The 18,568-nt window shown below is 40.4% G+C and overlaps 1 protein-coding gene across 1 annotated transcript in view; it reads left to right on the plus strand.

The window, feature by feature from the left end:
• LOC126149187 (calsenilin) overlaps positions 1-10,055 on the plus strand; it is a 255,358-nt gene extending 245,303 nt beyond the window's left edge. The window contains exon 5 of the mRNA XM_049915803.1: positions 9,959-10,055. Within this exon, the coding sequence (XP_049771760.1) occupies positions 9,959-10,012 (54 nt within the window). The 3' untranslated portion in view covers positions 10,013-10,055. The remainder of the gene's footprint in view (positions 1-9,958) is intronic.
• The last annotated feature ends 8,513 nt before the right edge of the window (positions 10,056-18,568 follow it).

Here is an 18,568-nt window from a genome sequence, read left to right on the forward strand (position 1 = left end):
CACTTGTTGTCCTATATAGACGTTGCCGACCGTAGTGCCATATTTTGCCTGTTTACAAATATCTGTATTTGAATACGCATGTCTTCACCAGCTTCATTGGTGCTCTAGTGTGTGTGTGTGTGTGTGTGTGTGTGTGTGTGTGCTCACTTTCGTTGATGGGACCCAGATAAGATGTTAGTAAATTCTGTAATGCCATTGTTCTGAGGTGTTCATTATATAACCTTCATCTGTGTCACACTGCTTAAACACATTCTATAGATAGTTAACATGGTATATATGCTGTAGCTAATGATAAAATATATACAGACGTAAGACGTGGACTGACAATTCGTGTGTGTGTGTGTGTGTGTGTGTGTGTGTGTGTAATATTGTAATTGGTCTGGTCCACCAGCTTCAGTGATTTTCCATCTAGTTTTAAGGACGTGTGAGATAATTCTGTGGTAACACATTTTATTGAATAAATTTAGAGGTTTTCAGTTGTTTGGATTCAAACCGAAGTTCGGCTGCGCTCCTTCTGCTGATATTCACACTTATTCTAGGTGTGTTTCTGCAGTCGGATTGTGGCGTGAAAAGAAAAAAAAAAGAAAGTGTAACTGTGGGAGGAAGCACGTAACTTCTTCTCGACTAGGAATACACCAGAGTGCTTATATAGAGTGCAGTTGAGCTCGACTATTATTCTGACTAGCAAACATATCCATTGCTCTGTTGTTGAAGTTTGGAGTTTGTCTGATTTCCTCATTGTGAATGGAACAAACAGCCAGTGAGTTCACCCTTTCCTGACCCATACTGCTCCTGAGGAAGGTTTTAATTCTTTTTAAAGTACTCAAAATGCGCTCTGTTCTGTTGTTGAAACGTGTATTTAGTGCAATTCGCAATGTTTTGTGCACTTGGACTATTCTTCAAAGGAATGTGCCACAAGAAAGGCGAACAGCTCAAAAACCGATGTAATGCCTTTAAAAGTATTATTGTGATAAATCACTGACAGTTCATTTTTCAGTTTATCATAGCAAATAAAGGGACTGTGACTTAGTGAAAAAATGTTGGCCGAATTGGTTGGGAAATGTTCTCTGGGTGAAGCAAACCTTTTGGATCTGTAATTTCGAAGCTACTGAATACATGAGGGTTTCGGAATCTTCCTTTCAGTTGGTTGGTCACAATGGCACACACTTCTTTGGCATCTGGTTCAGTGCTACGTTGGAACGTTTTCTTGAAGGAGCAAAACATTCATCTTCAAAAACTCGATGCCTTTCAATGTTCTCTCGTATTTCAAAAACGGATGACTCAAAGTGACCTAATGCATTTCTGTGTAGTAGTGGCATTTGCAATCTGCATCTGAATTGCGTTATACGAAATACCAACATGTTTTATACCCTCGTAGAAAAAAAAATTAGCGGGAACGAAGTCTAGATTGCGAAGTAAATCTCTTAAAGCAAATGCGTCTCTTATTGTAATCTCATCCCACAAATCTTCTTACTCAATGTTTTCAAAACGTTCCAATAAGTGTAATTTGTTTTCTTGAACATTAGTCACTACGCGAGACTGGAAGTTCCACCTAGTTGAAGAGACTGAAGGAATTCTCTTGTTTCAGTGCGTCTATAACAAATCACTTCGCTTAGGCGATGAAGAGAAAGATGTAAATCCAGAAGTACTTTCAAAATCGAACGTTTATATTTTTACTGAATAAGCAAATTCATTTGGTGCGCATAACAGTGGACGTGCTTGGAATGTGGGGAAGTATTCTGCGTCAGTCTATGCAGCACAATGGCTGCCACTCATTACTCTGGCGCCATCGTATGCCTGAGCGATGGGTTTTTCTTGACTTCTTTTTTAGACGCCCACTAAGCCCACATGTTGTTCTGTCATTAATATTTTCAGAAGTTTCTTCCCCTTAATATGCCGCAGTATAGTGATAAATTCACTTCTGCACGTCGCATCTGTTGTTTCATATGCCTCCACAGAAACAAAAGTGGCAAGATTAATGTATTTAATAAGTTATTCAACGGAAATTTGATACATACAGTCTAAAAGTTTGTTTTGTATGATGTGTGAGGTGTAGTTACATACAGAACAACTAGAACTGCTTAAGTGATCATATAACACGCTGTCTAGATTTCCTAGAAGAGATAACAAATCTAACAAATTGCAACGGTTTGCTGCCTCCCGTTTTCCATTGTGAGCCTTTAGTGCTAACTCATGAGCTCAACAAAACGTAAGTACGAAACCTCCAGCATGCTGGAGTAGCTGTTGAGTAGCAGTACAACGAAAAACCAGTCCAAAGTTGCAAATTTTACATTTTTTATTCACACGATGACTAGTTTCGGGCAGAGAACCATTTTCAAATCATCCTACATAGCAGAAAAACAAATTTACTGTCACGTATAATACGGGTATTACCAAATTTTTAAGTGTATGCCAAAAGTACTGAATATATAGTTTCAAGTTATGGATATGATGTTCATATTTAATCATTTTTTCGTTCCAACGTGGCATATAGCTTTGTAATACGCGCCGTATGTGGCGCTGCTGTGTTTTACTGTTCAGTGATTTTAAGTATTTGACTGTTTTGGAAAAGGTTTTAAAATCATTAATCTTATTGTTGACTTGTACGGTTATTTTATTAATCGTTGTATTATTGACAGTTGGAGAATATTTTATTAAATACAAAAAGGCCTCCTATATCCCGACAGGGCGCCCCCTTCTCCAGGTTTCCTTACGGCAGCGGGAGTAGACTGTCAGTTGTCTGTATGCACTGTAATTGTTCGTTGCACATTTCTGTCGTGGTTTTCACACACCACTTTCGACTGTGTTATGTAAGTTTTCAAACGATAGTTCTGTATTTTTGGCATTTGGATAAAAAATTTGGTAATACCCGTATTATACAGCAGATTAAAATTGGTTTTTTGCCCTGTACGATGATTTGAAAGTGGGTCTCGGCCCCAAACTAGGCATCCAGTGAACAAAAAACAGTCAAATTTCCAACATTCGACTGGTTTTTCGTTTTACTAAAAACATAAGCATTATACTATTCTGTCTAATATGTGTCTGTTCTATGTAATTAATTCATTATGTTTCTGAATTGACATTTTATATACCGAATCAATCTGAACAGCAATGTTAATTGTGCCAAATACTTTGTGTTTACAGCATTTTGTAAATGAAGTCCACTTTCTTCATGTTTCTTTACTCGTTCATTTAAATACTTTAGATCCTCACAGCCGACTGTTGTCCAAAATCCATCATCACCAAATAACACACAATAGAAAAATTTTTGTTTCTGTTCACTCACTGTCAACCAAGACCTTTTACAGTACCATGCGTTGCAGAAAGTTCTCTCCTTTTTTCCGTCGATTTGAGACGTCAAGAAATCTTTTGGTTGATGTGCGCATAACCACTCGATTTCCAGCTTGTCTTCCATAGATAATAAATGACAGGGCATTTTAAGCAAACAGTCTACGAGGATTGCCCAGAAAGTATTGTACCGGAATTTTTTTTCTCAGCTGAAAACAATGCTACGAATTGAAACGTTACGTATGTATTATTTGAAGTCTCCCGAGTGATCGCGGCAAGTTTCCGTCACTTCCAACAGATAGCGTAGCTACAGAACAGTTTCAAAATGGCGTCTGCAGGTGATGTACTTTATAAACAATGTGCCGTCATTGAATTTTTCGCTGCAGAGAAAGAAACTGTGGGGAATATTCATAAACGCTTGTGCAAAGTCTATGGAGCAACTGGTATCGACTCAAGTACAGTTAGTCGCTGGGCATGATGGAGCGAGGTCATCAGAAGGCGGTTCTGCGGAGATCCACGATTTGCAGCGGTCTGGGAGACCATCCACGGTTGTCACACCTGACATGTTGCAGCAAGCTGATGTCATTCGCTATTAAAGGATGCCATTCGTGGGAGATATTTTGGGGACGATGAGGAGGTGATTCGCACAGTGGAGCACTGGCTCCGGCACCAGGAGAAGGACTGGTACCTATAGGACAGGGGCGGGCAAACTTTGCACGCGGCTCACGAGCGCACAGCGCTGCACGTGTGCTGCTCGCGTGCAGGCGTCGACTGGTGCTGTGGAGACAGCCGACAGGTTGCGGCAGTGTAGTGCCAGGCTAAGCTGCGGACGTTGATGCGAAGCGAACACTATGTAGTGAACGTTGTATTTCAAGAAACGGAGAAGTGGAGATTTTCTATCTTTTAAAAAGTAATGGGAGAATCATTTTTTCTTTGTGCAAAAACGTGAAAATTCGAAATGTTTAATATGTGGCAGTATTCTCGCTGGTCAACGGAAGTTTAGTATTGAAGGCCATTATAACAAATTTCACAAGGACGAGTACAATTTATTGTCGGATTCTGGGCGGATGGGGAATTGACTGAGCTTAAGAAGAGCGATCTGACGATACCAGGTGAATCTGTCGTAGTTGGCCGGCCGGAGTGGCCGAGCGGTTCTAGGAACTACAGTCTGGAATCGCGCGACCGCTATGGTCGCAGGTTCGAATCCTGCCTCGGGCATGGATGTGTGTGATGTCCTTAGGTTAGTTAGGTTTAAGTAATTCTAGGGGACTGATGCCCACAGCAGTTAAGTCCCATAGTGCTCAGAGCCATCTGAATTTGTCGTAGTTGCTGTTGTCACGAGAGATCTGCGACTTTCTCTCGTCATGTCTCTCATCTAACTGATTTAACATTTTATGGAGCACTGTTTTCAAGTTTTCAGGACGACAACAATAATAGCCCAGCGGTATGTGCAAGTCATAAGACTGCGCTTAATATAGCGAGAGCTGGAAAACCATTTGCTGAATTAATAAGTCTCGGTTAAGAGCAAACATCAGTGATGAAAATTTACGTAACTGTTTGTGTTTGTCTGTATGTAGAAATTTTGTTCCAGATATTAAACGTATTGTAAACTCCACCTGTGATAATTAAATAAAACGTATCGTAGGTAATAGGTACTCTTTCAAACCATGATTACTTTCAAGCCCTCCTGCTAACCTTATTCATTCACTCAATAAAGCAAGCTAGGAAACAAAACGCATTACAGAGGAAGGAGCGGACAGAAGGTATGGTGGGGATGGGAGATAAGCGGGTGGCCAGCTTGCCCCTGTGTGCACGCGGAACACCTGTTAACTGTACGCGTGCAAGTGCACCGCACATGTGCAGGATTCCTGCCCGCCCCTGCTATAGGGCATACACGCCCTTGTTTCATGCTGGAGGAAGGCCATCGAATGGGATGGATATTACGTGCAAAAATAGGTTGTGTAGATAAGACACCATCGTTTGGCGTGTGTAATTCTCATTATGTTCAATAATGAATTGCTGAATAAAAATTGCGGGCATTACTTTCTGGGAAACCGTCGTACTTTACTCATTTTAAAATTACTGTATGAACACTCGATTTACAAACACACGGTTCCAGAATATGGGACACTGCTGGGAGGTGACCTCATTTGCTGTTTACCACATTTCCAATTGATGAATGGCAGTAGGGTGCAGGGGGAGGAAGGAATGCAGTAAGACACGTGACAGCAACTACAATTAGGTGTTGTGTGCCCAAGCTGAATGGTCCCAAACGTTTCGAAGACTTGTAGGCGATGGGAGGAGAATATGGGAGGGACACTGGCGTTTGATGGGGCGCCGGGATAGATGAGTACGGGTGAAGTGGTCCGTCCACCAAGCCCACGCGAGCTGCCCTGAGCTGCACTGGGGTGAAGGCTGAGATGTGGAAAGGGAAACAGCTCAGTTGTGTCACTGAGTCTGCAGTTTTAGGAGACGGGGGTGTGGGGGCAGTAAGGGCCGTCTCCCACTGGTCACACAGCATGGCTGGGGTGTGGGGAATGAGGGGTAGTCGTGCGGCGGTCCATCCACTCAGGCCTGCGCTCACTGGCCCACACCTGTGCTTCGGCGAGGGGTGAGGTGGAGTTTACATCTTGTTTACATTTCACAACACATACTGACGTTTTTTTAGAATTGTTACTGAAAGCTTTCTGTGAATAACTTGTCACATATGTCGGTTGTATGTATTTCTGTCCTTAAAGGATTTCGATTATGTGAAATGTTGACCAGCTATTCACAATTACATTTTTCCGGACATGTATTGTTGTAATGATGTTATGTTCATGAATAAATGCAAAAAAAAATGCGCGTAACTTTGGCGCATAATTTTTGGTAATCGCGATTGCGTTCGCGCGGTGCTGGAATAAAAAAATAAAAAAACTAAAAAAAGGGGGAGACCACTTGTTCGCGCCACTGTCACTGCTGGCCAAGAGTGTGGAGGAAGTAGAGGGGCTGCGGGCCACCTGCCGATGGTCTCTGGGCTTTTGATGAATGGGATGGGGAAAGAGAAACTGGTTCGTCACTGCAGAATGATACACTTTGTGTGTGTCTGCAACAGAGAGAGCTCGACCTGTATATGTCTGGTTTCTGGCAGTCGTACCACGCCACAGTCATGTCATGCTCAATACGTTTCGTACAAAACTGAAAAAATAACAAAATTTTTGGTAAGGCCAGGCCCCTCTGACCGATTTGAATGAAACGTCCCTACCACAGCACTTCGGTATTCACCTGTACATCTATCTATTTCCATTTTCAAACTTTCTGACCTATAGGCGGACAATTATTAAACTATATGAAATAAAATCGTCTTAACTTCTGAACGGTTTGCATTAGGACGCTCAAAACGTACTGTTGGCCATAGCTCACAAGGTGGTTTAGTGTGCGCTGTAGGGCTTGGTTCAGCGATCAAGCCTCCTTTCATTTCCAGAAAACTGGAATAGAGATCAACATAAACATCATTTCCGCCCTTTTTATTGCTCATGAAAACCACACATTGCATGTTGTACCACAGTACAGCGAGACCTTCAGAGGTGGTGGTCCAGATTGCTGTACACATTCTAATACCCAGTAGCACGTCCTCTTGTACTGATGCATCCCTGTATTCGTCGTGGCATGCTATCCACAAGTTCATCAAGGCACTGTTGGTCCAGGTTGTCCCACTCCTCAACGGCGTTTCGGCATAGATCCTTCAGAGTGGTTGGTAGGTCACGTGGTACATAAACAGCCCTTTTCAATTTATCCCAGGCATCTGCGATAGGGTTCATGTCTGAGGAACATGCTGGCCACTCTTAAGCGATGTCGTTATCCGGCCGGCCCTTGTGGCCGAGCGGTTCTAGGCGCTTCAGTCTGGAACAGCGCGACCGCTAGGTCGCAGGTTCGAATCCTGCCTCGGGCATGGATGTGTGTGATGTTCTTAGGTTCTAGGGGACTGATGACCTCAGATGTTAAGTCCGATTACTGCTCAGAGCCATTTGAACCATATTTTGTCGTTATCCTGAAGGAAGTCATTCACAAGATGTGCACGATGGGAATGCAAATTGTCGCCCATCGAGACGAATGCCTCGCCAATATCCTAAGCCGATATGGTTGCACTATCGGTCGGAGGATGGCGTTTTCGTATCATACTGACATTACGGCGTCTTCCGTGATCACCAGTGGCGTATGTCGGTCCCACATAATGCCACCCCAAAACAGCAGGGAACCTCCACCTTTCTGCACTCGCTGGAAAGTGTGTCTAAGGCGTTCAGCCTTACTGGCGTGCCTCCACACAGATCTCCGACGATTGTCTAGTTGAAGGCATATGCGACACTCATCGGTGAAGAGAACGTGATGCTGATCCTGAGTGGTCCATTCGGCATGTTGCTGGGCCCATCTGTATCGTGGTGATGGTGGTGGTTGCAAAGATGGACCTCGCCATGGACGTCGGGAGTGAAGTTGTGCATCATGCAAGCTATTCCACGTAGTTTGAGTCGTAACACGACGTCCTGTGGTGCACGAAAAGCATTATTCAACATGGTTGCGTTGCTGTCAGGGTTCCTCTGAGCCATAATCTGTAATTAGGGGTCATCCACTACAGTAGTAGCCCTTCGGTGGCCTGAGCGAGTTCCAGTCTCTCTGTATCTCCTCCATGTCCGAACATCGCTTTGGTTCACTTCGAGACGCCTGGACACTTGCCTTCCTGGCACAAAGTAACAATGCGGACACGTCGACCCGTGGTATTGACCCTCTAGGCATGATTGAACTACAGATAACACGAGCCGTGTACCTGGTGGAATGACTGGAACTCATCAGCTGTCGGACCCCCTCCGTCTAATAGGCGCAGCTCATGCATGGTTGTGTACATCTTTGGGCGGGTTTAGTGACATCTCTGAACAGTCAAACGGACTGTGTCTGTGATACAGTACCCAGATCCAATGTCTATCTTCAGGAGTTATAGCAACTGGGGTGATGCCAAACTTTGTTTGCTATGTGTGTGTACAGGGTGTTTCAAAAATGACCGGTATATTTGAAACGGCAATAAAAACTAAACGAGCAGCGATAGAAATACACCGTTTGTTGCAATATGCTTGGGACAACAGTACATTTTCAGGCGGACAAACTTTCGAAATTACAGTAGTTACAATTTTCAACAACAGATGGCGCTGCAAGTGATGTGAAAGATATAGAAGACAACGCAGTCTGTGGGTGCGCCATTCTGTACGTCGTCTTTCTGCTGTAAGCGTGTGCTGTTCACAACGTGCAAGTGTGCTGTAGACAACATGGTTTATTCCTTAGAACAGAGGATTTTTCTGGTGTTGGAATTCCACCGCCTACAACACAGTGTTGTTGCAACAAGACGAAGTTTTCAACGGAGGTTTAATGTAACCAAAGGACCGAAAAGCGATACAATAAAGGATCTGTTTGAAAAATTTCAACGGACTGGGAACGTGACGGTTGAACGTGCTGGAAAGGTAGAGCGACCGCGTACGGCAACCACAGAGGGCAACGCGCAGCTAGTGCAGCAGGTGATCCGACAGCGGCCTCGGGTTTCCGTTCGCCGTGTTGCAGCTGCGGTCCAAATGACGCCAACGTCCACGTATCGTCTCATGCGCCAGAGTTTACACCTCTATCCATACAAAATTCAAACGCAGCAACCCCTCAGCGCCACTACCATTGCTGCACGAGAGACATTCGCTAACGATATAGTGCACAGGATTGATGACGGCGATATGCATGTGGGCAGCATTTGGTTTACTGACGAAGCTTATTTTTACCTGGACGGCTTCGTCAATAAACAGAAGTGGCGCATATGGGGAACCGAAAAGCCCCATGTTGCAGTCCCATCGTTCCTGCATCCTCAAAAAGTACTGGTCTGGGCCGCCATTTCTTCCAAAGGAATCATTGGCCCATTTTTCAGATCCGAAACGATTACTGCATCACGCTATCTGGACATTCTTCGTGAATTTGTGGCGGTACAAACTGCCTTAGACGACACTGCGAACACCTCGTGGTTTATGCAAGATGGTGCCCGGCCACATCGCACGGCCGACGTCTTTAATTTCCTGAATGAATATTTCGATGATCGTGTGATTGCTTTGGGCTTTCCGAAACATACAGGAGGCGGCGTGGATTGGCCTCCCTATTCGCCAGACATGAACCCCAGTGACTTCTTACTGTGGGGACACTTGAAAGACCAGGTGTACCGCCAGAATCCAGAAACAATTGAACAGCTGAAGCAGTACATCTCATCTGCATGTGAAGCCATTCCGCCAGACACGTTGTCAAAGGTTTCGGGTAATTTCATTCAGAGACTACGCCATATTATTGCTACGCGTGGTGGATATGTGGAAAATATCGTACTATAGAGTTTCCCAGACCGCAGCGCCATCTGTTGTTGAAAATTGTAACTACTGTAATTTCGAAAGTTTGTCTGCCTGAAAATGTACTGTTGTCCCAAGCATATTGCAACAAACGGTGTATTTCTATCGCTGCTCGTTTAGTTTTTATTGCCGTTTCAAATATACCGGTCATTTTTGAAACACCCTGTTGTTGGATAATTGTAACCTTGCGGATACTTGTGGAGCGCCTCGGACAGGCCAGTGACAGTGGGACTCGTTGACGTGAGCGGGTGGCGCGCGCTCGCTCTCTGTTGCAGGACGAGGTGATCACCAAGTCGCTGCAGGTGCTGGACGCCGGCAGCGGCCTATGATGGCCGGCCCGGGCGGCGGCCGCGGCCGGGGGCGGCGGGGGCGGCGGCGCGCCCGGCGTGCGCCTCTTCCGGTGGCTGGTGCGCGGGCCCGCCTCGCAGCACGCGCTCGCCGCCTACGAGGCGTCGCTGCGCTCCCACTGGGCGGCGCACTGCGCGCTCGGCGCCGGCTAGCCGCCCCCGCACCGCCGCCGCCGCCGACGCCGCCGCCGACGCCGGCCCCGCTGCTTGCGCTGTACGCCGCACGCACATTCGTCTCGCCTCACGCATCCGCAGGCCGCCTCCCGACGACGAATGGACAGGACTCGAGTGATGGTACACAGACAGTGCAAATGTTTTTGTTGTCGCTTCGCGCCCTCGCTGCCGTTAAGTGCCTCTGAAAAGGATCTATGTGCCAGCATTGCCTTCGGGGAAGCACCTCCGCTAATCTGGCGGCGATTCAGCCACTGCGTTCCCAATCGTACACACACACACACACACACACACACACACACACACACACACACATACGAGACAGTTCTTCCCGGCACGAGAAATCAATCGAACTCAAAACATGTATCAGTGCAGCCAATAATTTCATTTTAGGTACGCAAACTTTTCAAATATTTCCGAGACCTCTAGTAGCTCTGGAAGGCAACTAAATGATCGGAGACGATAGTGGCCACTTCCAATCAGAACCCAGGAAGGCGGCGTGCGCGTTCCCTTCTGTCAGATGAGTGCCTGTCAAACTAACAGACATAAGACTTCCACGTTTCCCTTCTGAAGTTTTGTTTAACAAGAAGCAGAAGCCCGCAAAGCAGCACGAAATACAGAACCGTAGAACGGCTGCTTCGCTTTAAGCCTTGTGACAATTTACTATTATTATATGCGCTTCTCCGGAGCTGCGTACGACAAAGGTCTCCCCGACGATCCGTGCAGGTATTTGTTTTGCGTACGTGCCCAACTGTATTGCGCTGTGCAACTGCAATCTTGAATTACAATTGTGACAAGTAAAACAAATCCACGTAAGAAAAACAGATTCCATCTGTCAGCCAATGCTGTCACGCAAAGACAATCATAGTTGTTTCTGCCACCTCTCCTAACACATCGTCTAGTAATTGCCATATCTAACCTCGGATAAGCACTACGAGACCCCACACAAAACTCTGGAATTTTCCAGAAATCAGTCCCTTCGATGGTTGCCGTAATATTCCGGAACTATCTGCAGCAGAATCCTTACTAGAGCATACAAATAAATACTGCTTCGGCCACAATACAGACAATATGTGATCATAATCTGGTATTGGCTAAGACACTACTGATATGTAGTTCACACATAGCATTTCCAATGCATATTTGGTAATGAGTACTATGATGCATCCTTTTTAATCTAAAAATAATAGTAAAATTGTCAATGTAAAACAATTGCGAAAACAAGGGAAAGTAACGTACACTAACAGCTAACAAGTGCCACTGCAGTTCGTCTGGACTAATAAGAAATTTGAGAAATATTTTCCCTCAGTTATTTCAAGAAGCAGACTTGCGCTATATTTTCTTATTGTTCCTCAAAATTTTTCTCACATGTGAGAAACAATGCTCGTGTCTCCAATCAGTTTGATGGCCAGTTGAGCTCGCTAGTAAAATGCTTGAGCATAAGGATGACAAAGGCACTTACAACTTTTACATCAGACTGAATGATATTTTTACTGCCATGTTGAGCTACCCTTTGTTTTGACACCATCTGTTATGACAGGGCGTCCTGTTCCTACCAGGATCTCAGATCTCAGAGTATTTAATTATTATTGTAAAAAGACATTTTATAAACAAAATTTTCTGCATTAAATTAAGCACTACTTGCTGCTTATCATATCACATTACTGAAATGGGCATATGCAAATGTATTTTTTCGCTTTTTGTTTCAATAGAAATGATATTGAGTAAGATTCAATGGAAATATGATTAGGAAATTTTCCTGTATTTAGACTGATGCTGGTGACCATATTGAAAGATCATTGTGTTACATTTCTGCTGGGGCACGTAGGTAATTGTCACTTCATTTGCAAAACTACTGATTGCAAATTAGTTACTAGTTCATCTTATTTCTCTTCTTATCAAGATATAAATATTGTGTGGTGTTGCTGTTTGTTTCTCAAAAATGAAACACCCCTACATTATGTGTTCTCTTTGTCTCTCTATGTCTCACACCTGTTGCTTCACTTAAAGAACAGTGTGTCAGAGGAATTAGAAAACTCTTACTGTGCTTCTCTAGTTTATGTCTCTGTTCGAATTATCTGAGAAAAATAAGGGTTGGGAATTTCTCAAAACCAAATAATTTTCTCAGCAGCGAATATATGTAGTCTTACATAGATTTATTTGAAAAATTCTATTCTGTTTCAGTTTACATCATAAGACAACCATAATTAAAACTCTTCTTACTTTTGCCTGTATTCCCTTCAGTATCTTGTCAATTTCCAGAGACCCAATCCAAAGCAATGTACTACTAAATATTTTCATAGTTTTAGGTTTGAGTGCGTTTCAAAATTAGACATCAGTGTATGAATTGAGTAATTGCTACTTTGATGCAGTACTTCCTATCAGGTGACAGTGTAACAAAGTTTGACCCCATCAGCACAGTTCTGCACAGCGACTGTGGTATACTTCGAAAAAGGAAAAGGAATTCCGTAATCAGCAAGCAGTCATTGCAAATCTTGATTTTAGCTGTTAATTAGCTACCTTCACGGTATGAGTAATATATATTCTCGTCAAGCTTGTGACAACATGTTACTATACGAACATTCCATGTACATAGCCGCACTCAAGCTGGAATCTGGGTATGTGCATGTTAAAGTTGTATAGCGACATGTATTTTCACAGGCTTTGCAAGTCAGTATGAATTGGTTTAAACACACTGAAGATAGCCATTCAGTAGCCAGAATCTAGATATGCAATGAAATACGGATCAGATTTGTGACTAACTGCTGAATTTCTTTTTATTTTCCTTTTTTGAATCTTTGAAATTCTGCCCTACTGGCAGTTTTCTTCCAAAACGAAAATAGCTTGCAAATAAAAGCCTTTGATCAGTATACAAATTTCTGTTGTGTTGGGAAAGAACTCATACCACAAAAACTGGCTGTTACAGTACATTGTATTGAATTTTATATCAATAACTACGTTGCTAAAATATATAAGCCAAATGAAGGAAATAATGTCATTTCTCAATCAATAACATCTTGGCAGTTAAGTGATATAGAGACTACCTTAGTGCCCCAATCATTTTATTAGGCCTTCAGTAATATTTTTATGGGATTAAGTTAAAAAAGCAATAATAAATACTGAAAACATATCACCAAGCAAATAACTTTGGCAATAAGTAATTTTTAAGTCACTCAAATAATATTAATGTCTGTAATTGTATTGCCCAGAATTACAGAAACTTCAATTAACAAATAATTTTTCACATAATAACATTTGTCCAGAATTATTTATGGTAATTTTTGTACAAACTTACTGCTAGTATCTTCCATTGTATTTAAAAAATACATTTAACTATTTTTAAGAAGCTCAACATTCTGTGATGATGAAGAGAATTTGTCACTTTGTTCCATTACCAAGAGAACAAATGTAAGATCAATATATTCTTCGATATTATTTAATTAGTACATTCAGAGAAATCAAGCTACTTACCTAGATTAATGCTGCATACAAAATTTCCTTTTCCGCTTTTTTTTCATTATATGATACTATACGTCAACAGAGAACATCAGTTGTTGAATAAATTGTAAATTATACAACAATATGACACTAGTAAAATAAGTATCATGACTGATTCAATGTTGCCTCTAAACATCATCATTTGGACTGTGATAAATGCAGCTGTTCAAAATTTCATTGCATGCCCCTAATGAAGATATTTCCGAGAAAATTCTCTCAGGTATAAACATGGTGCATTTTTGAAGTGAAGGCAGCAATTCAGATTTCCTAATTGTGAACATCAACTTGCCGCTAAGGGAGAAATGCTTCTCGTTCCTAGTTCAGTGGATTAATATATTAGACAATAGCTTTGTTTGGGTTGCTACTGTTCACCATTGATCAATAGTTAACTAGCTCTTAAACGATAACACCATTAGTAGTAAATGTTAAACATAGATTACATTGTATTAGAAGTACTTTAATTCATTGATAGACTTTTATTAGGCCTTTAAGAACAAGAATTTCCTTTCTCTGAAATTAAAAAAAGGATTCTCGTGTTTAACTTCTGCGTTGTTGTTAACATAATCTGGATTAACATTACACTTCATCATTGAGATCATAGATGATTAAAGTAGGTGACTTAAGCAAACTGCAGCAAAAAGTCCATCGCCATTGCAATGTTGCTTGTTGATGATTAAAATGTCAACAGCAACTGTGTTCCTCAGATGTTTCTGTTTTCCATTACAATTATACCTGTATTTGATACAATTTAGCATGCCTAACGTTTTTCAGGAAACTGACTAAAGATTTCTCCCCAACCCTTCCCTTATTTTGTTCTATAAAAAAGCAAAACTAGTTCTGTTGTACTTCCAACATTTTATACTTCTTATTCCATAATAATTCTGCAGTAGTAAATGGTGTTGGCATAGTTTCAACATATTGTAAAGTAGTGCATCTTAAATCAAGTGTAATTTGCAGAGTATAACTTGATTCAGTCTTAGTCTGTTGGTACACTGTAGTGACAGACAATTTATTACAGTCATGCCAATAACTGAAATGTTATGGTTTGCTGATATTCCAGAAATAAAATACGTAGTCAGGATTACAATCACCAGAGGCCTACATAATATTTAACATATTACAAAGCGAAGCCAGTGTTTATGAATTTTATGTGATTATGAGTAACATGAGTAGTATAACAATTTGCTCTATATTGTAGATGAAGTTTTTTATGAGAATGTATTCATAAAAGTAAAATACATGAAAAGTTTGAAGCAATAGCTAGTATTAGAGAAAAGCCTGTAGGAAATTTCGAAGTTGTTGTTGTGAGCAACAGCCGAGTGTGGTACAGTATAAGAAAGGGAGGACTAGTTAAACAGTCCTTAGAACCATCTCTGTCAAAAACATAAAATTACTACTACTTTACAAGAGTTTGGTTCATATTCTTGAAAAGTGACAATTTTTATCATGGTACAATACACAGATGTGCTACTGGTTTTGCTTTCCTGTAAAAATGAATGTGATATAGAAGGTTAAGTCAGATAACAATTTTACAGCGATAACGTGTTGTTAAATTTGCATTCCTGTTACAAAATGACGTTACAATATTTGCAACATATGTACTTTCTTCATATGTGTATATAATATTATGATATTCATAGTGGTTGATATTTTAAAAAGTTTTTGAAGGTTTTGGTCATATTTTTAAGATACTTGTCCCCACAATTTCTGCTACTTGTCTTTATTTTTTGAGAACACACCACATTAAAGCTTATTTTAATAAGACATCAGTCAAGAAAATTCAACCCATTGTGACATTTTATGTAAACAAACTTGAAAGAAAGTGTGAAACAAAGCATAAACATTTTATCTTCTTTAGTAACTGACTTAATATGAAGACTCTGCAGTTCAAAGATGCAGACTATACTCGCATTTTTAAACAACCAAAACTGCATCAGACACATTTTCTGTAAAACACATTCAATCTTTATGATTGAGCCTTTAACTACACATACTGTTATTTACTTCATAAAATAATTGTTTATACTATTGTACAACATGAGATATTTTTTGCATATATCCAGTATAATAAGTGTTAAAGACTGCAAATGTGGTTTCCCAACAGAAGGCCTACTGGTTAGGGATGTATCAGTTTTTATGAAGATGTGTTGAACGTGTATGGAATAATTGCAGCTACATGAAGTTGTTATTGAATGGGAAATATATTGGATATATAAGGTCACATCTTTTGGAAAATTGATCTGTTAAACTGTAACAAAGATTGTCATAATTTTGCTTGCAATAAAGAAATGAGTTATGTAAATTTTATAAATTTGTACCAAAAACTTAAATATCAAGTCATATGTTTAGAAGTACCAAATATAAGAGCACTTTCACAGTGTATCTGCCACAATCTTCTAGGTATTTCATAGATTTTACTTTCTCAATATTTAAATGTCATCATTTAAACCCATAAATCACAATTTGGACTCACACCATAACTTCAAAAATGAGTTTTCAGATCTACAGCATATACACAAACTATGGGTTAATGCAAGGCCTGTTTTTTTCATAGTTATCCATGGATTCTGGAATATTAGTATGTTAATAGCAAAAATCCTGTCATGACTTCCTATTAGCAGTTTCCTTAAACCACAGAGTACCAGTGAAACAGTGCAAGGTAAGTTACTATGTTTGTACTAAGTAGTTCTGTCCCATGCAGAAATATTCTCTCTGATACAGAAAGTGATGCTCAGTATGAAGGATGCAACTGGTAATCAGATATTGAAAGTAGCACCTTTTATTAAAATAAATAAATAATGACATCACTTGTAAATGGTGATCAAACAGACACACTTCACTGCAGTTACTGAAAGTAGATGTTGCAGGTTACATGTACTTAATTTTTAGGAATACAAATGTTACTCACCTATTCAGTGCCATGAATATCTGCCACAAATCTAAATTCTAGATCAGCTGTTTGCTTCACAAGCAGACAATAATCTAGAAGTAATCTTACAACTTGGGTCACTAAAATCTTCTAGTCTCCGTATATAAAGGCTATAGAGCAGTCATATGTTACCTATATAATGAAAGGGTCAAATGCTGTTTCCTAATGACACATTAGGCACTCAGTTCCAAGTACTTTTCTACAACATATACATCACAAAATCAAATGGAGATGTCAAAAAGTATAACCAGTCATTCATTTCACCAAATGGCCTAAAAGAACAAATAATTAATAAACTAAACAACAGAAAATTAACAACACAGCTAGGCAGCAGAAGGATTGCTCATTCCAGCATGGGAAATAATTGAAGATACAGCAATTACAACAATGTTTTCTGTGGAGAAGAGGGAAGCTTCACCAATGTTAGAGGTCAATCATGCAACTTGGATGCCATAAATATAACATTATTGGCTCGATACGAAATTTACAGCAATTGATGGTATGCTGAGGGGCAAATAACTTTTCGTATTAATAACGGTTTTTGAAATCGAACAATATACATTAGGGACGTTTGAAACGCTTTGCAGAGATTTCACTGGCTTAACCTTTCCCTGTAGAACTGGGGTAGGTAATTATGTAAATAAAAGTTGCCAATATTCACCTACGCATTTATAATCTCAAGACATTTTGGTGACATCTCCAAGTAATGTGTCAAGATTGTTACTTTACAAGGACAAGCTGTTTCAAGGTACCACAGTATAGTAAGTATCTGATTTGTGAAATCAATTTTTCAACAATTGCATACATAGCAAGGCACCCACTTAAACTGATTGTAAAGTTTCCTAAGGGGCTTCTCTGTAAACCTCCACATTTTCTCTCAAGTCGACCACTAAGGTGTAGATCGTCAGTATCGGTTGATGTCAGTACTGAACATTGCAATGTTGACTGCTCCCTTGAAGGAACTACTATGAGACGTAACACATTATACTGAGCCTCATCTTTACTGGAACTCATGAACATCATGAAAATGAGATAGAATATATGGATTTAAGCAAATTGTCACATTCTAGCGGCAAAAATAACTGAGTCATACAACTACTATCATGTTGGATGTCACAATTATGTGTAACCACAAAATCTTATCTTATAATGTTACCCCTAGTTCTTTCTTTAGGCAGATCCAGTTTGAGAAAGAAACCTAATATTGTTTTACAATGGTTGTCTGACATGGAGTGTCTCATTTTTATCATATGCCACACAGATTTAGAATAATCCTATCACCTTTCGACTGAACAGCAAAGAGTAATTTCAGTATGCTGATTCTACATGTTGAGTCACTCCTATCAGTAATTTGTGGGAATGGTAACAAATGTGATCTTTACAGGAAGAACTACATAGAGTATTGTGCTTTAAAGTTGATTGCTACAACTCACATTCCTAGCAATGTAAAATAAAATTGATCTTTTGACATGGACATAAGCTGAAAAACATATGTATAAAACAAATATGGAAAACCATTAAAAACTGAATATACAGCCTTCTAATACTGTCAGCCAGTAGAAATGTAACCATTCATCCTGAGTGGACAGCACCTGTTACTTCAATGTCTGATCATATAAATTCTTGCACAGCCGAAAAATCAGAAAACATGAGATTTCGGTGTTCTTTCTTTGCGATAACAATAATTACGGAATCTATGAAATAAAAATACTATGTCTATTCTTCTACACTTGGAAACAACTGATGAGTATTTAAACGTATTTAAAAAGATTTGGCCGACTGCAAAAGACAGAATACTTGGCATGCAAGACAAAGCATTGTCTATTGTGTATCAGACAAATACAACTGTCAGTTTAAGAGACATAAAACAGTTACTGCTGCATGAAGTAGTCTTTTAATATATGTACTGAATGTTGTAGAACTGTTAAAGATAGAATGAA

The sequence above is a fragment of the Schistocerca cancellata genome, chromosome 1 (assembly GCF_023864275.1).
Source record: "Schistocerca cancellata isolate TAMUIC-IGC-003103 chromosome 1, iqSchCanc2.1, whole genome shotgun sequence".
In the NCBI taxonomy this organism is placed as follows: domain Eukaryota; kingdom Metazoa; phylum Arthropoda; class Insecta; order Orthoptera; family Acrididae; genus Schistocerca; species Schistocerca cancellata.